This window comes from Bos indicus, chromosome 13 (genome assembly GCF_029378745.1).
Source record: "Bos indicus isolate NIAB-ARS_2022 breed Sahiwal x Tharparkar chromosome 13, NIAB-ARS_B.indTharparkar_mat_pri_1.0, whole genome shotgun sequence".
NCBI lineage: Eukaryota > Metazoa > Chordata > Mammalia > Artiodactyla > Bovidae > Bos > Bos indicus.
The window spans coordinates 45169520-45190787 of NC_091772.1; the positions used below are offsets into that span (position 1 = coordinate 45169520).

Below are 21268 nucleotides of genomic sequence, written 5' to 3' on the forward strand. Positions count from 1 at the left end.
CTCCTGCAGAGTCCAGGCCTCCTGCCCCCACAGGAAGGGGCGGCCTCAGGGCTGCAGGTGCTCTGGACAGTCCCCTGGGCTCCATGGCTCTGCTGGTGGGATTCCCACCTCCAGCCTCCTTCCTGAGGGCCCCCCCAACCCACGGATGACAGCACCCTCCCCAGACTGCTGTTGCAGGAATGGGGAGGTGTTCAGGGGACAAAGGGTAAGGGAGAGAAGTCAGGAGACACAGCCTTGGGTGTTTCCTCTGACATATTCACTCTAAGGGACGACCAGGAACAGGAGTTTCCCTAAGGTCAGCTTCCTGAGAAACCAGCGTTGGGCATGGAGAAATGCTGCCGCCTTGTGACCGCTGTTTGTAACAACACCTTGAAAATAGGCACTGCTGGGGTCTCCATGTTCAAGAATCATCGAGGCTGGAAATGAGACCTGTGTTCAATATATCTCCTGGAGAAAATCATCAGAAAAGATCACAACAGGGCTGACTTCCAATAAGCCAATGCTGCTGCTGCTGCTGATACGTCGCTTCAGTCATGTCCGACTCTGTGCAACGCCATAGATGGCAGCCCACCAGGCTCCCCTGTCCCTGGGATTCTCCAGGCAAGAACACTGGAGTGGGTTGCCATTTCCTTCTCCTGGAGAAGGAGAAGGAAGCCAATGATACTCACCAAATAAAAAGAGCATGGTAAGATACTCTACATCCGCAAATAGAAACTACAATGAGGTGCCATTCACACCTTTCAGGACTGCGGGCACCAAAGAGATCTACAGAGAATAAGTGCTGCAGAGGGCCTGGGGGATGGGGGTCTGTCTACACTCTCGGTGGGGTGTAAGCGGGTGCAGCCACTGTGGAGAGCATTGTGGACGTTCCTGAAGAAATGAAAAACAGAGTTCCTGTGGGATAGGGCAATCCCACACCTAGGCGTATTTGGGGAAAAGACATTAATTCACAAAGAGACACACGCCAGATTTTCATTGCAGCAACCTAAATGTCCATCTACAGAAGAATGGATAAAGATGTGGTACATATATACAATGGAATATAGTCAGCCATAAGCTGCAATGAAATAATGTGATCTGCAGACAAGTGGATGGACCTAGAGATTGTATTACAGAGTGAGGTCAGAAAGAGAAAAACAAATACAGTATTGCTTATACAAGGAATCTAGAAAAATGATACAGATGAACTTATTTGCAAGGCAGAAATAGGACAAGGTGTGGTGAACAAACTTATGATTACGGTGAGGGAGGGGGAGATGAACTGGGAGACTGGGATTGACACATATACGATACTGATACCATGTTTAAAGTAACTATTGAGAACCTACTGTATAACACAGAGAACTCTACTCAGTGCTCTTGGTGACCTGAATGGGAAGGAAACCCCAAAGAGAAGGGGTCCGTGTATACATACTATAACTGATTCACTTTGCACAGCAGAAGCACAACACTGTAGAACAACTGTGTGCCAATAAAAATTCTAAAAAACTCAAGACACAGATTAATATTAACACAAACATTTTAAAAGATCAAACCGCAAGTAAAACACTTGCCATGAAGCCCATTCTTTCCACATAATCTCTTTATTTCTTAAAAGACTTGGAGCCTTCACTGAGCTGCATTGTTCCTGGAATTTATTGGGCGTGACATATTCGGGCAGGCTTCTTTACAATTCCGTGTAAGAGCTGTTTCGCCTGCAGTCGGAATTACCTCATCGTTGCACATGCCAAAGAAGTCAGCCCTGAGTCAGGGGAGATGCTGTGTCCCCACTAAAGCCACAGCCCTCAGAGGCTGCTGGTCAGGGGCCTTCCCAGGCCACGGTCACTGATGCCAAATGGCACCCCAAACCCAACAGGCAAAGAGATGCACCACTAAACACGCAGCACCAACAAACCAAAACTGTCTCAACACTGATCTGCTCTTAAAAAAAAAAAAAAGATCCCCCACAAGTACCACTCGCCATCAAACACAACTTGTTCTTGCAAGAATAATTCCTCAGTGTGCAAAGCTTTTGTCAAAAAAAAATTAAATGGAAAATTAAGAACATATTCTTTCCATGATGCCAGGCAGCACATTCACCTGTTTTAAGTGCTCCTGGAACACAAGCAGGAGAGGTTTCAGACCAGAGGGAACTCAGAGAACCGAGCGGGACGAGCGCAGCACGTACCACTTGCAGGATGCTGGAGACGCTCTCCCAGTCGGCTTCCACAATGTTGCTGCCACCGTCCACCATGCCCTGGTAGCCCTGAGGAGGAAAGGACAGCGTTAAGGCCAGGTTCAACTGAGTTGACACATTAACCGATCCATGAGTGATGTAAAACAGAAACGCCAGCGACAATGGAGCCGAGTCTCTAGGGGCCCGGAGCTCAGGAGACAGCGTGACCTGAGTTACAGGGGTGATGCTAATGCCCTTCCCAGGTGCAGAACTGTGAGACGGCCCCTCAAATGCCCTTCCCAGGTGCAGAACTGTGAGACGGCCCCTCAAATGCCCTTCCCAGGTGCAGAACTGTGAGACGGCCCCTCAAATGCCCTTCCCAGGTGCAGAACTGTGAGACGGCCCCTCAAATGCTCTTCCCAGGTGCAGAACTGTGAGACGGCCCCTCAAATGCTCTTCCCAGGTGCAGAACTGTGAGACGGCCCCTCAAATGCTCTTCCCAGGTGCAGAACTGTGAGAGAGCCCCTGAAATGTCATCTCCAGTAACGAGGATGCTGCCCAGACTAATCCAGGCTGCTAATGCTCTTCCCAGGTGCAGAACTGTGAGAGGGCCCCTCAAATGTCATCTCCAGTAACGAGGATGCTGCCCAGACTAATCCAGGCTGCTACAGAGACAGGGCATTCTGCCTGCTGTCCACTGGCTCCCGAGACATTGAAAAGGGACGGAATGACCCCAACACCACTGGTGATTCCACACACACTTGCTGAGAACAGTGGTGTCGACCACACGGAGTACAGGAACACATCCACTCGGTAACCCGGGAGGGCCTCCAGCCGCCGGATAACCCGCAACTCTCCAGGCACGGGAACAGGGTCTGAAGGCACAGCTGATGCCACCCACCCCCATCCGCCTCACCTTGGGGCTGGTGCCAGCTCATGACCCCGAGGGAGGTCGCAAGCAGGTCTGGACAGCCATGAACGTTTGGCCGGAAGACCAGAGACAGTGACTTTTCAACTCTAAATGCAGCCCATTTTCCCCACAGAATATATAAGATCAACAACGACAGAAATGTTCACGTGCACCTCTGTCTACGTGACTCACTTTCCAGGGCATTTTACCCCTGAAAAGGAAAAGGTATTGGCTGTTTAGAAAAGTTTATAATAATTATTGTTGTGGATTTCTATCCCCTGGAGAAAGAATGGCAACCCACTCCAGTATCTGTGCTTGGAGAATTCCATGGACAGAGGAGCCTGTGGGCCACAGTCCATGGGGTCGCAAAGAGTCGGACACGACTGAGCGACTAACACTTTCATTTCATCATAGACAGTATAATTACACACATTATATATAGCACATTATACATCAATATTGTACATAAATACACATACACCTGCACGTATGTGTCTAGTCTAGGGTTACACACATGACGATGCTCCCTCGGCCTCAGGACAGGCTGGCTCAGGGGTACCCACAGCCCTGCCTTCACACTGAAGAAGTGGCATTTCCTCCAGACACATCTCGGGCCAACTCCAAGGATCACTTTTATCTTTTTGTCCCCATCTCCCTTCTTTCTTTCTGGAAACCACAGAGGGTGTACATTTTTAGCCTGCTCCATTGAAAGCCCTGAGCCCAGGGCGGCTGTCACCCTGGAAGGCGAGGGTGATAAGCCTGAGTGTGATGTGATCCAGGCCTTCTCAAGGAGAGGGAGTGCTTATCAGAGGTGCTATTTCAGTTGTGTCCTGGTATGTCAGCTACCTGAGGCAGGCGCTGTCCTGCAGGGCACCCTGCTGCTCCAAGAGCGGATGAAAAACCAGGCCCTCTTCCCTTCCAAGGGACTCCAGGGAGCTTGTTTCCACAGAATATGAAAAACAGAGGACAGACAGGCAGCTAGCAGATGGTGGATAGATCACAGGCGGCAGGTGATGGGCGAGCTAGGTAGGAGGTAATTGATAGGTGATAGATGGGAAAGGTCGGTAAAAGGCTATGGTTTGGTTTTTCTAGTAGTCATGTATGGATGTGAGAGCTGGACCACAAAGAAGGCTGAGCACTGAAGAACTGATGCTTTCTAACTGTGGTGCTGGAGAAGACTCTTGAGAGTCCCCTGGACTGCAAGGAGATCTAACCAGTCAATCCTAAAGGAAATCAGTCCTGAATATTCATTGGAAGGACTGATGCTAAAGCTGAAGCTCCAACACTTTGGTAATGTGCTGCTGAAAACTACCCTGTTGGGAGTTGATGATTTCTGAGAATTTAAATACAGATTTAATTTTTTAAAAAATCTTCAAATCCTTCTGCTCCTAGAGTAAGAACATGGAAAACCATTCTACAGACCATAACACTCATTCTGAGACGTAAAATGTTCTCCAGAAAGAGTCTGGTTATTTTGTGCAGCCTAGATACACACAAGAAAGAAAGTGACTAAGGAATAGGGGATGAGCTTGCAAGTGTTGCTCTCCAACCCTCTCACTGCGCCCATGGGCTGGGCCGTAGGAAGTGACTCACCCTGTTAACTGCAAACTTGTTAGGCCCGTGGAACATCTGAAGAAGAACTACCTACTGCGGTTTTAAATTGTCTTTTGCTAACATGGAAGATGTTACTGAGACAGGAGGACTAGTTTTACACAGATGTTACTCTAATTTATCAGTTCTGATGAGCTTCTTCAAGTCTCCTTACAACGTTGAATACTTATTCCAACGTAGCCAGAGCCCAAAATATTTTCTACAATTCTCTTTTGGAATCTGCCTTTCCGAGCCAGTTCTATGACTCACACAAGAAAAACAAACTGTAAAACCTTTGAAGCTCGCTTAGTTTTGGACCAAAAGTAACACCATCTCGTTGGTGCTGGTCATAAGATGACCCAGGAGACCCTCAGCTGTCTGATCCAGTCCCACACCAATCACGTCCGAGGCTCTGAAGCCACCTTAACTCACTGTCAGATCAGTTTGAACAAAACAGGCACAGTCTGCAGGAGATGGTCCTACACATAGGAGTATTTTTAAGCATCTGTTAAATCTGTTCTAATAGTGTAAGAGCTGGTCACCTGGGTGGTTTTCTCTTAAAAGAAATCTCATGAGTGCTGTTTAAAGACCCAGAGCGAAATTCCAGTCTTGGGCTACCACAAAGTTGGCTTTTAAAAAAGTTATTTTTTGGTCATGCCTGTATGCTTGCCAGATTTTGGTTCTCTGACCAGGGCTTGAACCTGTGCCCCCTGCAGTGGAAGGGCAGAGTCCTAACCACTGGACTGCTAAGGAAGTCCCTAAAAGTGTATTTTTAATTTATCTTATTTTCTTGGAGGTATAATTTCTTTGGTGTGGGGATGGTATTACTTGTGTTTGCATAAGCCCAGACTCAAATTTTAGATATTTACTATCTAGAGTCTTTTGTGTATTGATTGCACCTTAATAAAACTTAAAAAAAAAAAAAAGAAAAGCTATTTGCAATAAGTATACAAATTGAAGACAAAGATGAAGGTGAAGGAAAGTTACTGGTATTTTAACTCTACCTGGTGGCAACTTGGCCTTCATTTTTCTGACTACTCTTAAAGAGAAGATGTCTAATAGTCCCTTCTATTTGTCAGTCACTCAGTTCAGTTGCTCAGTCATGTCCGACTCTTTGCGACCCCATGAATCACAGCACGCCAGGTCTCCCTGTCCATCACCAACTCCCAGAGTTCACCCAAACTCATGTCCATAGAGTCGGTGATGCCTTCCCACCATCCTCTGTCCTCCCCTTCTCCTCCTGCCCCCAATCCCTCCCAGCATCAGAGTCTTTTCCAATGAGTCAACTCTTCGCATGAAGTGGCCAAAGTACTGGAGTTTCAGCTTTAGCATCATTCCTTCCAAAGAAATCCCAGGGCTGATCGCCTTCAGAATGGACTGGTTGGATGTCCTTGCAGTCCAAGGGACTCTCAAGAGTCTTGTTAACACCACAGTTCAAAAGCATCAATTCTTCAGTGCTCAGCTTTCTTCACAGTCCAACTCTCACATCCATACATGACCACAGGAAAAACCATAGCCTTAACTAGACGGACCCTTTGTTGGCAAACTAATATCTCTGCTTTTCAATATGCTATCTAGGTTGGTCATAACTTTCCTCCCAAGGAGTAAGTGTCTTTTAATTTCATGGCTGCAGTCACCATCTGCAGTGATTTTGGAGCCCAAAAAAATAAAGTCTGACACTGTTTCCACTGTTTCCCCATCTATTTCCCATGAAGTGATGTAGTCCACTGAATTAGCTGATTTCTTTTATACATAAGATTTGAGACCAATTCTGCACTGAAGCCAGGTAAGATGCTCTGTTCCGTTCAGGCTAGGCTGCTTCTTTTCTAAAAGAAAAGTGTTGCGTGGGTCCTCATGTCTTCTCAACTTGGCAGTGCTTTTCCTAAATCCTAGATTCTTTGGGGAGCAACACAGTTTGAATGGCAAGCCTTTCAAGGACCAGAGGAAACAACTGCTAAAAAGCTTACCGGGCTTCAAAGTATTTCCTAGATACTGTAACCACCTACATTCAGAGGCTTCTCCAGGGGTCCCGAGCAAACACCCACGTTTGTTTCCCACAGAATGAAGCTTTCCCAAGTCAGTTCGTCGTTAATAAAGCTTTTCGTGTATAGCATTTGAAAGCCAGCACACAGGTCGGCTCTGAACTGCTCAAGAGCCAGCAAGTCCATGGTGCTGGACCAGCTGTGGGTGCCAAAGAGGTGGGCAGGGACAGCTCTCCACGCGGACGGCTTTAGAGGTACAGGAACGACGGTTCTATTCATCCACAGGAGAGTCAGTGCCGAACCTGAGACCACACACGCCCCACACCCAGGCCCGGGGCCTGAGAGGCCCCACCAGGTCCTAAAGGCACGGACACTCCAGTCCAGAGGACCAGCCATCACCCCTGCTTGCTGACTTCATGGCTTCAGGGAAAACGCCCTTGGCTTTGTCCTCGGTGAGATGTGATCAACTCCAAAATTCTCAGCAGCTTGGAACGCGACAGTCACGGCACAGCCCTGCACTTTGTGCTTTTGAAACCCGATAATAAACCAACGTGATTTATTGAGCCCTCTGGCTCAATATTAGATTTCTAAGCCAAAGCTCGTAATACACAGTTCCTGGTAAACCAAAAGTCATGGCAGGATGAAGCCAGCCCTCTTATCTCAGTGACTTCCATGCTTAATTAGTGATATCAGTGGGTGGGGCGGAAGCAGCGGGAGACATGATCATTTTTGCAACTTGAGCACTAAAATGAGAGCTAGCCCTCGGTGGTCCGAGGCCGCGGGAGCGATGCCAACAGCGCTCAAGCCAGGTCATACACGAAGGATTCTGCTCGAGCCTGGCAGGGAGCAGCATGTGGTTACAGAGGTGCCCCTCGTGGCTCAGACGGTGAAGAATCTGCCTGCCGGTGCAGGACACCCGAGTTCGATCCCCAGGTCGGGAAGGTCCCCTGGAGGAGGGCATGGCTACCCACTCAGTACTCTTGCCTGGAGAATCCCAAGGACAGAGGAGCCTGGTGGGCTACGGTCCATGGGGTCACAAAGAGTCGGAGACGACCGAGCGACTAACCCTTTCACGCTCAGGGCTGTGATGGGTCATGACTCCAGGTGGGCACAAGTCAGCCTCCTGCCGAAAAGGTGGGTTTCCAGCTGCATTCCCCAGGTCACCGGCCAGCTGGACCAACTGGCACGGGGCACGTTGGCCGAAGGGCCAGGCGGCACTGCCTCCCTCTCAGCCACCCAAAGAAGCTTCTGCCTCCCTCCCAGCACCACTGTGGCTGTTTTTAGTTAGTGGTTAAGGAGTTCTGTCTTTAAGGAAGTTAAAATGCAGAAACCGGAAGTGTAAAAACCTCAAGGAGACGAGACAATGGGACTCTGGTCACCTCCTTGGCCTTCAGGGAACTGTTGAGGGGGCAGGCAGAGGCAGAGACCACGGATGAGAGAAAAGGACAGGCGTGTCCCCAAAGCTGAGCTTCTAACCTGCTCTCTGTGCGGGCGGCGGCGTCACCATCCGCCGTGCCCACATGGCCCGGGACCACAGGACACCATCACAGCCACCTGTGTCCCCCTCCCTCCAGCTTCGAATCCCCTTTGGGGTGAGCCCCCAGCTCAGAGCTCAGCCTGGGCTTCTGGGCAGGTCGGCCCACCCTGTCCCCCCTGGGATAGTAAGCTTTGTTGCTGTTTGGTCACAACGTGACAATTCTCACTTGAAAAACTGTGAAAGTGGACAGTTTCTCATGTCCAAGAAGAAAATAAAGTGTCAAAGGGAGGCAAGGAAGGGAGACAAGGCTCCTCTAAAGCTTGTTCATGCTCCTACAACATCTGGCTGGGAAGCTCAGGCCCCAGGTGAGTGCAGTTCAGACTCCAAACTGGTCTGAGGGGCCTCGAGCTCTGGTGAGAAAGTCATCACTGGACCTCCTCTGACGGCCGGCAAGACGAGAACATTAATTCCTGGTCTTGCTCCGATGTCACTGTTCTTTTCTAGTCCAAAATCCTGACTTACCTAATGCACTTAGAATGTATTGTCTGTAATAATAAGATTAGCCACTTTAAGTGAAGCTCCACTTTCAGCTTGTCTTCAATATGTGGAGGATGATGGGTGAACCCTGATATTCACAAATGCTGGGCTTGAGCAGGGCAAGCCGCTCAGAGTTCCTTTAAAGAGGAAGACTCTTGCGTTAGTCATAGTTAAAGAGCTATAACCAGAATGGTGACTTTTTTTAATCTTCGGTAAAGTGTTAGTCCCTCAGTCATGTCTGACTCCTTGTGACCTTGTATATAGCTCTCTAGGCTCCTCTGTCCATCTCCTCTGGGACTCTCCAGGCAAGAATACACGAGGGGATAGGCATTCCCTTCTTCAGGGGACCTTCCCGACCCAGGGATCAAACCCAGGTCTCCTGAATTGCAGGCTGATTCTTTACCATCTGAGCCACCAGGAAATCTTTGGGAAAAGTGAAAGTCACTCAGTCGAGTCTGACTCTTTGCAACACCATGGACTATACAGTCCATGGAATTCTCCAGGCCAGAATACTGCAATGGGTTCCCTTCTCCAGGGGATATTCTCAACCCAGGGATCGAACCTAGGTCTCCCACATTGCAGGTGGATTCTTTACCAGCTGAGCCACAAGGGAAGCCCAAGAATACTGGAATGGGTAGCCTATCCCTTCTCCAGCAGGTCTTCCTGACCCAGGAATCGAACCAGGGTCTCCTGCATTGCAGGCGAATTCTTTACCAACTGAGCTATCAGGGAAGCCATCTTCGAGAAAACGAGCATCTTGTTTTGAGCTCATATATTAAATGAAACACAACTAGACCATTTCCACAGCCAAAACCAGAGCAGCAGGCAACATACGGACTCTCCCTGCTCCACTTCTTATCCATCTGGACCTGGGACGGTCCACCCTGAGCACCTCACTGCCTCCAAGAAGCTGAAGGCACCTGTATGTTTCTAAGGAAAAGTCCTATCTTAAGAAGGAAAACACGCAAACAAATCTACAGCGGGCTAGGTGGAGAGAATGAGTTAATCCACACCCCGCCCCATCCCTCCCAGAAAGCGCTCAAGGGCTGGCATGCACCACACGTAGACACATCTCAGACTTATAGCAAGCTCGGTGGCAGCCAGACAGAACATGTCCGTGCCAGACCCTCAGCAGAAATACCAGTGTTTTCTGGTCAATACACTTCCCACATGCTTTCTGCCCAAGAAAAAGCCAAAGCACCTTCATTTCAATAATTGATGTGGACCTGTTTAACTGTTTTGATGTTGGCAACCACCAAAGTTCCAGCTAAACTTAGAAACTCAACTAGGGATGGAAAAATATGTTGGATAAGTTACCAAATGATGCTTTAAAAAACAAACTCATTCTCTAAATTTGAGCCCCATTGGGTACAGGACGGTGGTCCCCAACCAGGGCACAACTGCTGACTTCTGGAGACATTTCTGGCTATCACTGCTGTGGACTGGGGGTGGTCCTGGCTTCCAGGGGGCTAAGGCAGGGATGCTCTAACCACCATACACAGCCCAGCCATGCTCCCCACACCTGGATCCTGCAGGTGCCCACAGTACTACAGCCAGGAAGGAAGCCATGTCTGTCAGGACATGACCCAGACAGTGGATGTCCACAGTCCTGAGACGGTCCATGAGGTGAGTCACCCGAGCCCCCAATTCTGCACCGGCCACAACCAGCAGAGTCAGTGGCACCTGGAACATGATGACCCCTGCCTGATTTGTGCAGAAAGTCCTTCCAAGCGCAGAAGGTGATGGATGAGGAAACAGGCCCGGAAGGTGAGCATGTGGATCTCCCGTCACTTGACTACGGACGTGGGCCCTCAACCGCTCCCCCTAGCCTGCAGGTCAGAGATGTGCGGGACTCAGAAGCTGGGGTTTTCAGCAGCAGTACAAATGTCCCAGTCACCTGGTGCTGTTGGCAGCATGAACAGGCCTCACCCGCATCCTGGGACAGTCAAGCTAGGCAGCGGGCACTGTCACAGGCAGCCCCATCAAGGACTGCTGCCCAAATGAACTCAGGCAAACTTGAGAGATTTTTGAATTCAGAATTACAGGTGCACAGTCCTCACACCTGCAGTGAGGGATGACTGGATTCAGGGGAATGGTATTGATACCATTTGTGCCCAGGCCCTGGATCAAGGCCAACTGAGAACTCCGGTCTCAAGTGGGCCCTGAGGGGAGGCTGACCCCAAGGACTCCCTTCCACAGGGCTGGAAAGAACAGGCCTCGTTCACCAGAATTGCTCTCCTTTTGGGGTGGGGGAGGGGTGGCATGAGAAGCATGGCATCACTTCCAAAGAGGAGATTTTGGTTCATCCACACCCACCTATTTCTATTTATTTCTCTATTTTCTCCCAGAATGTAAGGCCCTCAAGTTCTGGTCATTCACAGTGCCGACCCTGAAAGGCAGCACTCAGCTGGACGAGATGCCCATAAAGTGATTATTATGAGAATCAGAGTCACCAGTGCAGCTCTGCCCAGGGTTCTCTCTGACTTCTTCCTGACTGAGGAACTGCAGAATGCCCTGGTCCTGTGAAGGGGGTCTGTTCAGACTCAGGAGGCCTTACAGCCCTCCCAAGGGAGGGCAGGATGCTGAGCTCCCAGGGGCCCACCATGCCCTTGCGCCCCCTCACCCAGACCCCGAGAGGTCATGAAGAGCTCAGCCCAAGGGCGACATCAGGAGGACCCCGTTACCCATGAGGAACACGGCTTCTGGGTGTTGAGACCCCTCCAGAGAGACTCCACACATTCTTTGAAGGAAGCCCAGGTGTGTGGAGCCCCAGGCCACCTGATGTACCTCAATTCCTTCATTAAGCAAAGTGCAAAGTCTGGTGGGTGTACGTTTGGATACACCAAAATATCCCCTGAATACAGACACAGCCGCGGGACATGGTGCCAATTAGAAACAAACACACAACAAAAACCGTTAGCCTGAGAAGGGCGACTTCAAGTTGACCAGTTACAGTGTGGGTTCCAGTATCCACACACCCCCTGCCCACCATCCCAGTGACACCAGACACAGTGCGGCCCCTAGCTGAAGGCAGGGTGTCACTGGCCCTCAGGATCAAGCCCTGCGGACGCGGGATGTTGAGCAGCGTCCCTGGCTCACGAGATGCCCCTCAACCTAGGCGGACCCAAAACCATCTCCAAGGCAACAAAGCCTGGGGGTGAGACTCGCCCCCCATCACTGCTTTGCCGTGCACACCAGCTCCTGTCCCAGGCCCGCCAGGGACTGAGAAGTGACACAGAGGAAGTGCACTGCCCACAACCCCTCGGGTTCTTCAATGAAGTAACTCAACTGACTTCCCTCACCTCCCGTCAAGGCAGTCTTAAAGATGCCAGGAGGGACGGAACTGCACCCCTCTACCACCCACCAAGGTAGGAAACAAGGAGGCCAGCTGGCCAGGCAATCAAAGGCTTCCTGGGGAACATGCTGGAACCGGAAGCTGGAGGACTGTTCATCTCCAGTGAGTCTGAAACAACATTATTACATGTAACAGAAAAGCCAGATCTGAGGGGGCTCTGCCCCCGGGACACATTTAACCGTCAGCCCAGGCTGCGGGGCCCACACTCAAGTTCTAAGGCACACAACCCCACCCCAAAGCGAAATAAAACAAAAGGTCAGTGGGTACGAGCGGGAACAAAGGAACACTTTGGCAGGACCCGTAGGAGAACCATCCCTTTTAATTTGGCCGGATGCTGTATCTTGGGATCACAGCAATGATTTAAAGTATAGAGCGACTTCAAATACTAATCTAGGGCTTGCTGTGTTCAGTTCAGTTCAGTTCAGTTCAATTGCTCAGTTGTGTCCGACTCTTTGCGACCCCATGAATCACAGCACGCCAGGCTTCCCTGTCCATCACCAACTCCCAGAGTTCACTCAAAGTCATGTCCATCGAGTCGGTGATGCCATCCAGCCATCTCATCTTCTGTCGTCCCCTTCTCCTCCTGCCCCCAATCCCTCCCAGCATCACAGTCTTTTCCAATGAGTCAACTCTTCACATGAGGTGGCCAAAGTACTGGAGTTTCAGTTTTAGCATCATTCCTTCCAAAGAACACCCAGGGCTGATCTCCTTTAGAAAAGACTGGTTGGATCTCCAGTGTGTTAGGAGAGCTGAGAAATGGGTGGTGATCTACATGTATTTCAGTGCCATGAGAACACGAGGTAAATGATGAGACATCAGGTTGATGGAATTTTATAGACATAGAAAACTGTTACAACGTAGTGGCAGATAAAACATACAATACACAAAATACATTTGCTATGATGTTAATAATGTAAATGTTTCCTTCCAGTCTTTAACATACATAATACTAGGAGGAATCAGAATAAAATGCTAACAGTGATTTGGGAAGAATTAAGCAATTTTAAAAAACCATTCTCTAATTTCCATTTTTAAAGTTTAAAAACTAATGATAAGCTATTTTTTCTAATAGTTTTTGAAATAAACCATGTGGTCGAAGCTACAGGTTTGCCTTCCCGACAAATACAACTTACTTCTAAGCTGCCAGGACCTCAAAAGCAGGATAATCAACCATCCCTGCTGTTTGCTTTCAGAAGCTCCGTTTTGAAGTCAAGGCATAAACAGACACTAGGGAGGTAGCCTGGGTTTTACATTTATGATGAAAAGTTCAAAGAGGCAGCTTTCTCCCATTTACCTTAATGTCTATTCACATTCAGGCTGTATTTTCAGTGAATATATCTATAGGGATGGGAACTATGAATAAATACAACCAGCTTGAGATCCTTATTCTACTAAGTTGATGTCAGAATGGCATTTTGAGCCCTATTTCATTTATTTATTAGGAGCCCTGCTCCCTAAGACAAATCTCACAGACGTGCATCTAGACTAGAGGGTGTGACCCCAACATCCCCAGCAGGCTCTCCTGGTACCTGGGCTGCCCTGCTGGTACGCTGTGTGCCCGTCACCCCTTGCCTGTGGTCGGCAGCCCCGGGCAGGCATGAGGCCCGCAGAGAAAGTGGGAAAAGACGTGACACTGACCTCATAGATGAAGTACACCTTGGCCCCCACGTATATCCCCATGCGCACGACGGCCCGGACAGCAGCATTCATGCCTGCAGAGGAAGGCAGACAGTCGTTACTGATGAGGCCCTAGTTAACTAACCATGACGGTGGGAAAACTGGGCACCCCTTCGGAAGGCTCCTCTTGTGAACAGTGGTCCCGACGTGAACCCCCAGGACTAGTGAAGGGAGTGGGGGACAGGAGTACAGAGACCACTGTGTCGCAGGCTGGACTGCAGGGAGCATCACAACGGAGCCGGGATGGTTGTTTTGAATTTTGCTGCAAACACACTCGGGACATGGGCGACCTCAATCTGATATGAATCTGCAGGTGATTCCATCCAATTGCAGAACGACAGAGAGGAGAGATGCTTTCTTATAGGTAGTCAAATTCAAAGAAAACAGGCCTGAAGAGGCCCATTGGTCTCCGGAGGAGAAACTATCACCCACTGCCAGTGTTAACGAATAAAATTTTAATCAGTGGCCTTAAAAACAAAACAAATCACACAATCCTATTAAAAGAAAGCTCAAGTTAAACCAGTATACTATAAGTAATACCTAACCAAGATAAAATCTAGGCCATTTTTCATATTTCCCCTGAGCCTGAAAGGAAATTAAAAGTGCAAAGTATCCTTGTATAAAACTGCTACACTCCATTTGGATGGCATCATCGACTCAATGGACATGAGTTTGAGCAAACTACGGGAGATGGTGAAGGACAGGGAAGCCTGGTGTGCTGCAGTCCGTGGGGTCACAAAGAGTCAGACATGACTTAGCAACTGAACAACAGAACCACATTCTGCTTTCCACTGAAGCCCCGTTTCTGGGCAGCCATCTGTGAAATGGACCATAATCTAGACCTACGTGAACAGGTCAGGATTTCGTGTCTCATCACCCCAGGTGATGAGTGAAGCCATCAGGAGGACAGTGAGAAAGGAGGACCATTCCTCTCTGAAAGGAGGGAACCCTGAGTCTCAGAAAACTCATATCCCCTGGGCCCCCGAAGGTTTCAATCTGAATCCTTCGTAAATTTAAATTTCAGAGTCAAACATCAGGACTAAAGGTGTTGGAGAAGGTGGCCCATAGAGTAAGCGGTGCTGTAGGTAAACAAAGCAACAAGTGAAGGCAGCTGGGGTCCCAGGGATACGCTCCACAGACAAGGAGACTAAGTTTGTATGTATTTGGAGGGTAAACTGGCTCAGAAGACGATTACAAATTTTCAGACTTCTTTGAACCAGGTCTGGAAATGTGGAATAAGACTGCTGCCTCTGAAAGGTGACCATTTTGAAAGGTTACCAGGTTCATGGAGCTGAAACCGCTGGAAATAAATCCACGTTAAACAAATACATGCATGTTAAACAAATAAATGCATGTTAAATAAATAAATGCACGTTAAATAAATAAATGCACGCTAAATGTGGCTGCCCCACTGCTCCCGGCTGGGCGCTCACACCCGCCCATCTCACCAGCATCAGGCCTCGACCCCACAGACAAGCGCGCCTCCTTGTTCCCTCCCCACAGACCCTGTGATTCCAGAACTTCATTCTGTGGCCCTGGAATCGAGCCTGACCGCCAAATGCTGGGGCCCCGCCAGCCCTTCACCGGGACGCCAGCACGAATGACACGGACTCCTGCCCACCCCCCCAGTGCCATCACTTCTGAAGACCTCTTGATGCTGGTGGCGGGGGTTCTAAAGGCAGGAATAAAGAGGACATGGGAGATTTTAAAACATGCAAGGAGACAGGGCAGGAGGAATGGCAAGCGGGAGACCGTCAGAGGTGACCCTGGGGGCCCCCAAGTGAAATAAACACAAGCTGGGGTGACCCCTGCCCGCGAGGCTGGACCACCTTCATGCTAGCCCCGCCCCGAGGGGCTGACCCGGGATCACCTGGGAACCCGACCTGTCCCCTCAGCCTGCAGCAGGCCCCGTGGGGCAGGGTCTGGGGAAGGTCCTGAGCACCCATTTCTAGCAAGCTCCTGGGAGAGGAAGCCCTGGCGTCTGAGAGGCTCAGTGCCCAGCCCCCAGGGCTTTTATTCGAGGGCAGTTAATCTGCTGCAAGGCGGGCTTTTCTCAGCAGCCCCCGTGGCCCCTTCTGACTGGGCCCTGAGCGGAGCCATGCTGCCTGGGGCTCAGTGATGACCAGGGCTGAGTGCTCTGCACACCTGGGCGGGTGTGCCCACCATGCCTTAGGGACCTGGTCCTCCTGGGAGCCCAGGGAGGGAGTTAGCCCCTGAGTGAACATATTAATAGCCAAGGGAACAAAGCGAGTAAAAGGCAAAGCTGGGGTGTAAGCCCTACTCTTCCCCTTATTGTAACTTAAAAACCATTGTACTGATAACTGCTTCTAGAAGGAAGGAAACTTAGAGGAAAAAACGCCCATTGGGCCCGGTGTCTTGTGTAAATGTTTGTGGAGAGGCCAACTGTCCGCTTGAACTTGGGGCCCACAGGGCAGAGCTGCTACCTGGCACTGGCCCCAAAGGTGGGTGCCTTCCAGAAAGTGTCCAAAGGACATAAGCAGAAGGCAACAGGAAAGGCCAGTTTCCACCGGCCGTCTCTGTGACACACGAGTGGGGTCCAGGCTGGGTTTGCTGTCTGAGGTCTCCTGGGTGAGCAGCCCCAGGTTCCAGGGCACTCCAACAGCTGTTTTTAGTAAACCTTCAGACACAGTCAGTTTCCTTCCTTTTCCTTTTGGTTTTGTTTTGGCAGCCAGGCCCCATAATTCAAACAGCCTCCATAACTGTTTCCATGGGAACCATCATCCTGCTACCAAGAAAGTGCCTTAGTCTTTGGAGAGTAACCTCTTCATCCCTCGCAAAAATTAGAACCCTGGTCCTCAGGGAATGACTGGACTTGTTACAGGAACCAAAAATAAACCTTGAAAAACCCAGGGAGCAGCTAAGAGGGAAATGTGAGCAAATTAGGTGTGATAGAAAGAAGGGATTGTTAGACTGTCTTCCTGCCGTGACAGATCCTCAAGTAGCTTACTAAAAGCATGGTGCATGTAAGACAGTCATTAGGATAACTTCTTTCTGATTGGGGAGGCCAGTGACCTCTAAGGGAGGCTTCTAAGATTCTGTTCTGATAAAATTTAAACTTGGAGCAATTTGTAAGAAATGAGGATTGTGTTGCTTCTAATAAAATAATTGGGGCTGCTTTATTTCCCCATGGTCTGAAAAGCCTAATAAACATCCTTGCTCGGCCCTTCTGGACCATGTTGAGCCGTTTCCCCTGCATATTTCTCAGGGCCTACAACCACTCCCTGACTAACTTCAACATTTAAATTCTCTTTTGAAAAATAAGATGCAGTGCTTAATCTTACTGGCTTCTCCCTGATACCACGGGGTTTTCACCTTTGTACCAAAGGGAGGACGTCAGCACAGGTCAGAAAACAAATTTAAAATGAAGTTTATCTTGCTTTTGCTACTACAGCCCTCCACAAAGCTTCCCTGTTTTAGTAAATCAGGTGTGGGAAGGACAAACAGTCCTCAGAAGGCGTCCCTGTGACCAATTACCAACCTCACCTTCTCAGCACCCTGCCATGTCCAATCACCAAGCCCTGTGTCAGACACCGGTGAGACCAGTCCCTGAGGGGTGTCGACTGTCTGTCCATCCAGGACACCTGAATGGGTGTTTCTCTCTGCCGGCACTGCTGGGCAATCCACTGACACCATGGTGGACCTGCTAGCCTAGTGGGCTTCCCCCGTGGCTCAGCAGTAAAGAATCTGCCTACAATGCAGGAGCTGCAGGAGACACCGGTTCAATCCCTGGGTCAGGAAGATCCCCTGAAGGCGGGCATGGCAACCCACTCCAGTACTTGACTGGAGAATCCCATGGACAAAGGAGCCTGGCGGGCTACAGTCTACGGAGTCACAAAGAGTCAGACATGACTGAAGTGACTTAGCACGCACGTGGTAGCCTAGTGGTTAGGATCCCAGGTTTTCACTGTGCAGGACCTGGGTTCAATCCCAGGTTGAACTGAGACCCCACAAGCCATGTGGCAAGGCACCAAAAAAAAAAAAAAAAAAAAGTGCATTTGATTAGTGAAGGCTTAATTCATCAAAATGACTTCATGAGAAAAGACAGCCAGAAGACAGACTAGTCACCTCCATCTTGCAGAAGGAAGCAGTCCATTCTAGGTGAGGTTCCAGGAGGGAGATTCAGCAAACATCTGGGTACCTGCCAGGTGCCCCCAGCACTGCACCCTGGTGAATGGACACACGTCCTGGACCACCGCTTCCCACTATAACCACGTGGCCCAGCCAGCTCATCTCAGAGCCCACTTGCTCGTGTGTGAAACATATGAGTTACTGCATGGAAACATTGGTGGCTACTGCTAAGCAAATGATCACTAAATGTTAGTTACTCTTTTTTTAATTTTATTGGAGTATAGTTGACTTACAGTGTTTCATTTCAGGTGCACAGCAAAGTGATTCAGTTACACATATACATATATCCACTCCTTTTCAGACTTTGTTTCCTTAAAGATTAGTACAGAATATTGAGTAAAGTTCCCTGTGCTATAGAGCAGGTTCTTGTTGGTCATCTATTTTATATATAGTACTGTGTGTATGTTAATCCCAAACTCCTAATTTATTACCCGCCCCCCTCGTTTCCCCTTTGGGCACCATAAATTTGTTTTTGAAATCTGTGGGTCTGTTTCTGTTTTGTAAATAAGTTCATTTATGTATTTTTTTTTAAATCAGATTCCACACAAGTAATATTGTGTATTTGTCTTTCTCTGTCTGACTTGTTCAGTCACAAAGCCGTGCTTAGTATGATAATCTCCAGGTCCATCTGTTGCGCTGCAAATGGCATTATTTTGTTCTTTTTTTTATGGCTAACCCTTCCTATTAGCAGAAAGGCTTATACAGACTCCATCTACATGTTGTTGTTGTTCAGTCACTGAGTCCTTTCCAACTCTTTCCCACTCCATGGACTGCAGCACACAGGCTTCCTGTCCTTCACTATCTCAGAGATTGCTCACACTCATGTCCACTGAGTCAGTGATGCCATCCAACCATCTCATCCTGCCACTCTCTTCTCCTCCTGCCCTCAATCTTTCCCAGCATCAGGGTCTTTTCCAATGAGTCAGCTCTTTGCATCAGGTGGCCAAAGTACTGGAGTTTCAGCTTCAGCATCAGTCCTTCCAATACATATTCAGGGTTGATTTGCATCAGCTTTCTGTAAACACTGGCTTACTTTGCTATAGGTCAAAAAGGACTCAGTTTTTCTGTTCAGTCTACCCTGTAGAGGTCCATTTCTCTACACTTTGATCTGTACCGGGCCCTCCAGAAGCCCTCAATTTGAGTCTAAGGCAAGGAGCATTTTCGGCATATGACACAGTCTTGCTTTGGGGGTGGGTACCTTGTTAAGGTAAGTCTGTGCACTGGCCTGAAACTTATTGTAGGTTAAAGTGAAAACCAGCTGAAATTTACAGACATTCCTTGTGACAATGAAAGCAATCCAAAGAATGAAAATAATAATTAGCCTTAGAAATAGTCTTCCTCTGTGGCCAGGGCTGGGGGAGTCAGGAATATAGCTGGAGGATTTTCGTTTTGTTGAACAATCATATAATATAAATTCCATTGGAAATAAGCGCTTCACACTTTAGTCTCAGGTGTGACGTCAATTTAGCCACCCAGATGCTATCATTGTACACACGTATTTTATGTTCTACTTGCAAAGCTGCTTAAAAATCATCTGCATCATCTATATAATATCTTCTTTCTCTTTTGACTGGTAAGTAGGGCAGTTTGTCTCATGTTTAAGTATCTATCTGAAATTTTAGGTTATTTCCTTTAGATGATTACAGTTTACTTCTTCATTAATTTCATGAGGAAATCATTAAGACATTTTATACCAATTAAGCAGTTTATATATTTTAGTAAGAGAAATTTCACACAGTGATCCTATCTTCCAATGTACTTTGTTAAAGCACAGTCTTAAACTCCATTTGAGTCTTTAAAAATTTTTAACTTCTTTTGCTTCTAATCTGAGGGAAATTTTTTAAAAAATACTTCTTTATAATTTGAGGGAAAATATTTTTACTTGTGGCAAATTAATTACTTCTTCCTAATCTGCAAAATAGAAAGAAAAATGCCACTTGCCTTACTAATGAAAAGTTTGGTGTTATGAAAAAAAAAAAAATCACCTGTGTAATTTTCAGCAAACTTGGCTTCTGAGTATTAATTAGATGTTACAACCTTAAGAGCAGGGCTTACTGGAAAACATTTGGGATTGAGGCTGAACTTGGTTTAAATCCTTCCAAGGGCCACCTAAGAGCCTGTCACCTTAACAAGGTTACTTCTCTCCCCACCTCCAAAACCAAGACGGTAATCAGGCCAGGAGATGAAAACCACAAAGCTCCTAGGACATGAACTGTGCCCAGGAACCAGCAGCTGTAGCCTTCTCCACATGGAATTTTATCTTTGTTTCACATCTGAATAGAAAACTATCCTGAAACTAAGACTTGTGGTTATTCTCCTTGGTCTTTAGCTGTGAGCAAACCTCTCTTATCTTAGGGAAAATCAAGTATGGATATCACACAGAGTCAAGACAAAATGGCAGAGCATGGAGGAGTAAAATCATCTCTAGGAATCACCTCCTCAAGGAGCTTAAGTCCGCTGCTGCGGAGACCAGCCCCCTGGTGCACGTAGCGAGGCGAGCTTTCTCAGAAGGAAATGCATGCCCCTGTTCAGTCAGGTCCCAGATAGGATCGAACAGGAGGTGGCACTTGGCATGAAGTCCAAGAAGAAACAGATAACAGTCTCAGCAGGAGGTGGCACTTGGCATGAAGTCCAAGAAGAAACAGATAACAGTCTCAGCTCTCCCTAAGGGAAGATGCCCAAACGCCGGGCCACCAGGGGCTCTCCAGCAGGGACCACCCAGAGCAGCTGGTTCAGGGCATCAGGACAACTCCCATCAACCTGACCATACACCTACCAAGCCGTCTGACGTTGTCATATAATTCTGATTCTCAAAGTATGCTTTTCACTGAGAAGAGGTGTGGACTTACTGACCTCTATTATTCATAACTGCTCACAGGTGACAGAGATAAGTAGCAGGTAAGTAGCAGAGAAAATGCTGATTCTGTCTATTGCGTCATCACCTCAACTGCCTTTACACCAGCTACCAGGTAGCTGAGCAAATTTATGGAAAAGGATTCAAGTGAATGACCTACTTTTTTTTTTTTTTTTAACAGACACAGCACCTTAATTCTAAATGACTTTGCAACTCTGACCTTGAAAGCTGGAGGATTAAGAGACCAGTTTCTTTTTCTGTGCCAGCATTTTATTCTTTTTCCAAGCCCACGTTAAGAGTCACTCAGGATGCTTCCTAACTTGGGTAGCCCACGTCTCGAGACGCAGGTGCTTTTTGAAGCGCGTTGACCGGGAAGCCCCTATTAGCTCAGCATCGACCAATCCAGCACATCAGGTAAGTAACGTGGGATCTGTCATCAATTTCACTCTGCCATTTCCCCGCCCCCAGTCTTCACTGTATCACGTTTTCTCTCTTCACTGGGGCCACTTTACTAGAATACCAAATTAGACCAGCCTGTTCGGGCTCAGCGGACTTGTGGGGCGGGGGCGGTGACAGATAAGG

The 21268-nt window shown here is 48.4% G+C and overlaps 1 protein-coding gene across 3 annotated transcripts in view; it reads right to left on the minus strand.

The window, feature by feature from the left end:
* The window catches only part of PFKP (phosphofructokinase, platelet), a 53082-nt gene that overhangs the window by 30115 nt on the left and 1699 nt on the right, over positions 1 to 21268 (minus strand). For all 3 annotated transcript variants that reach the window (XM_070801115.1, XM_070801114.1, XM_019973320.2), the window contains exons 2-3: positions 13645 to 13718; positions 2168 to 2245 (exon numbers count right to left, since the gene is read on the minus strand). In XM_070801115.1, the coding sequence (XP_070657216.1) occupies positions 2168 to 2245; positions 13645 to 13718 (152 nt within the window). The remainder of the gene's footprint in view (positions 1 to 2167; positions 2246 to 13644; positions 13719 to 21268) is intronic.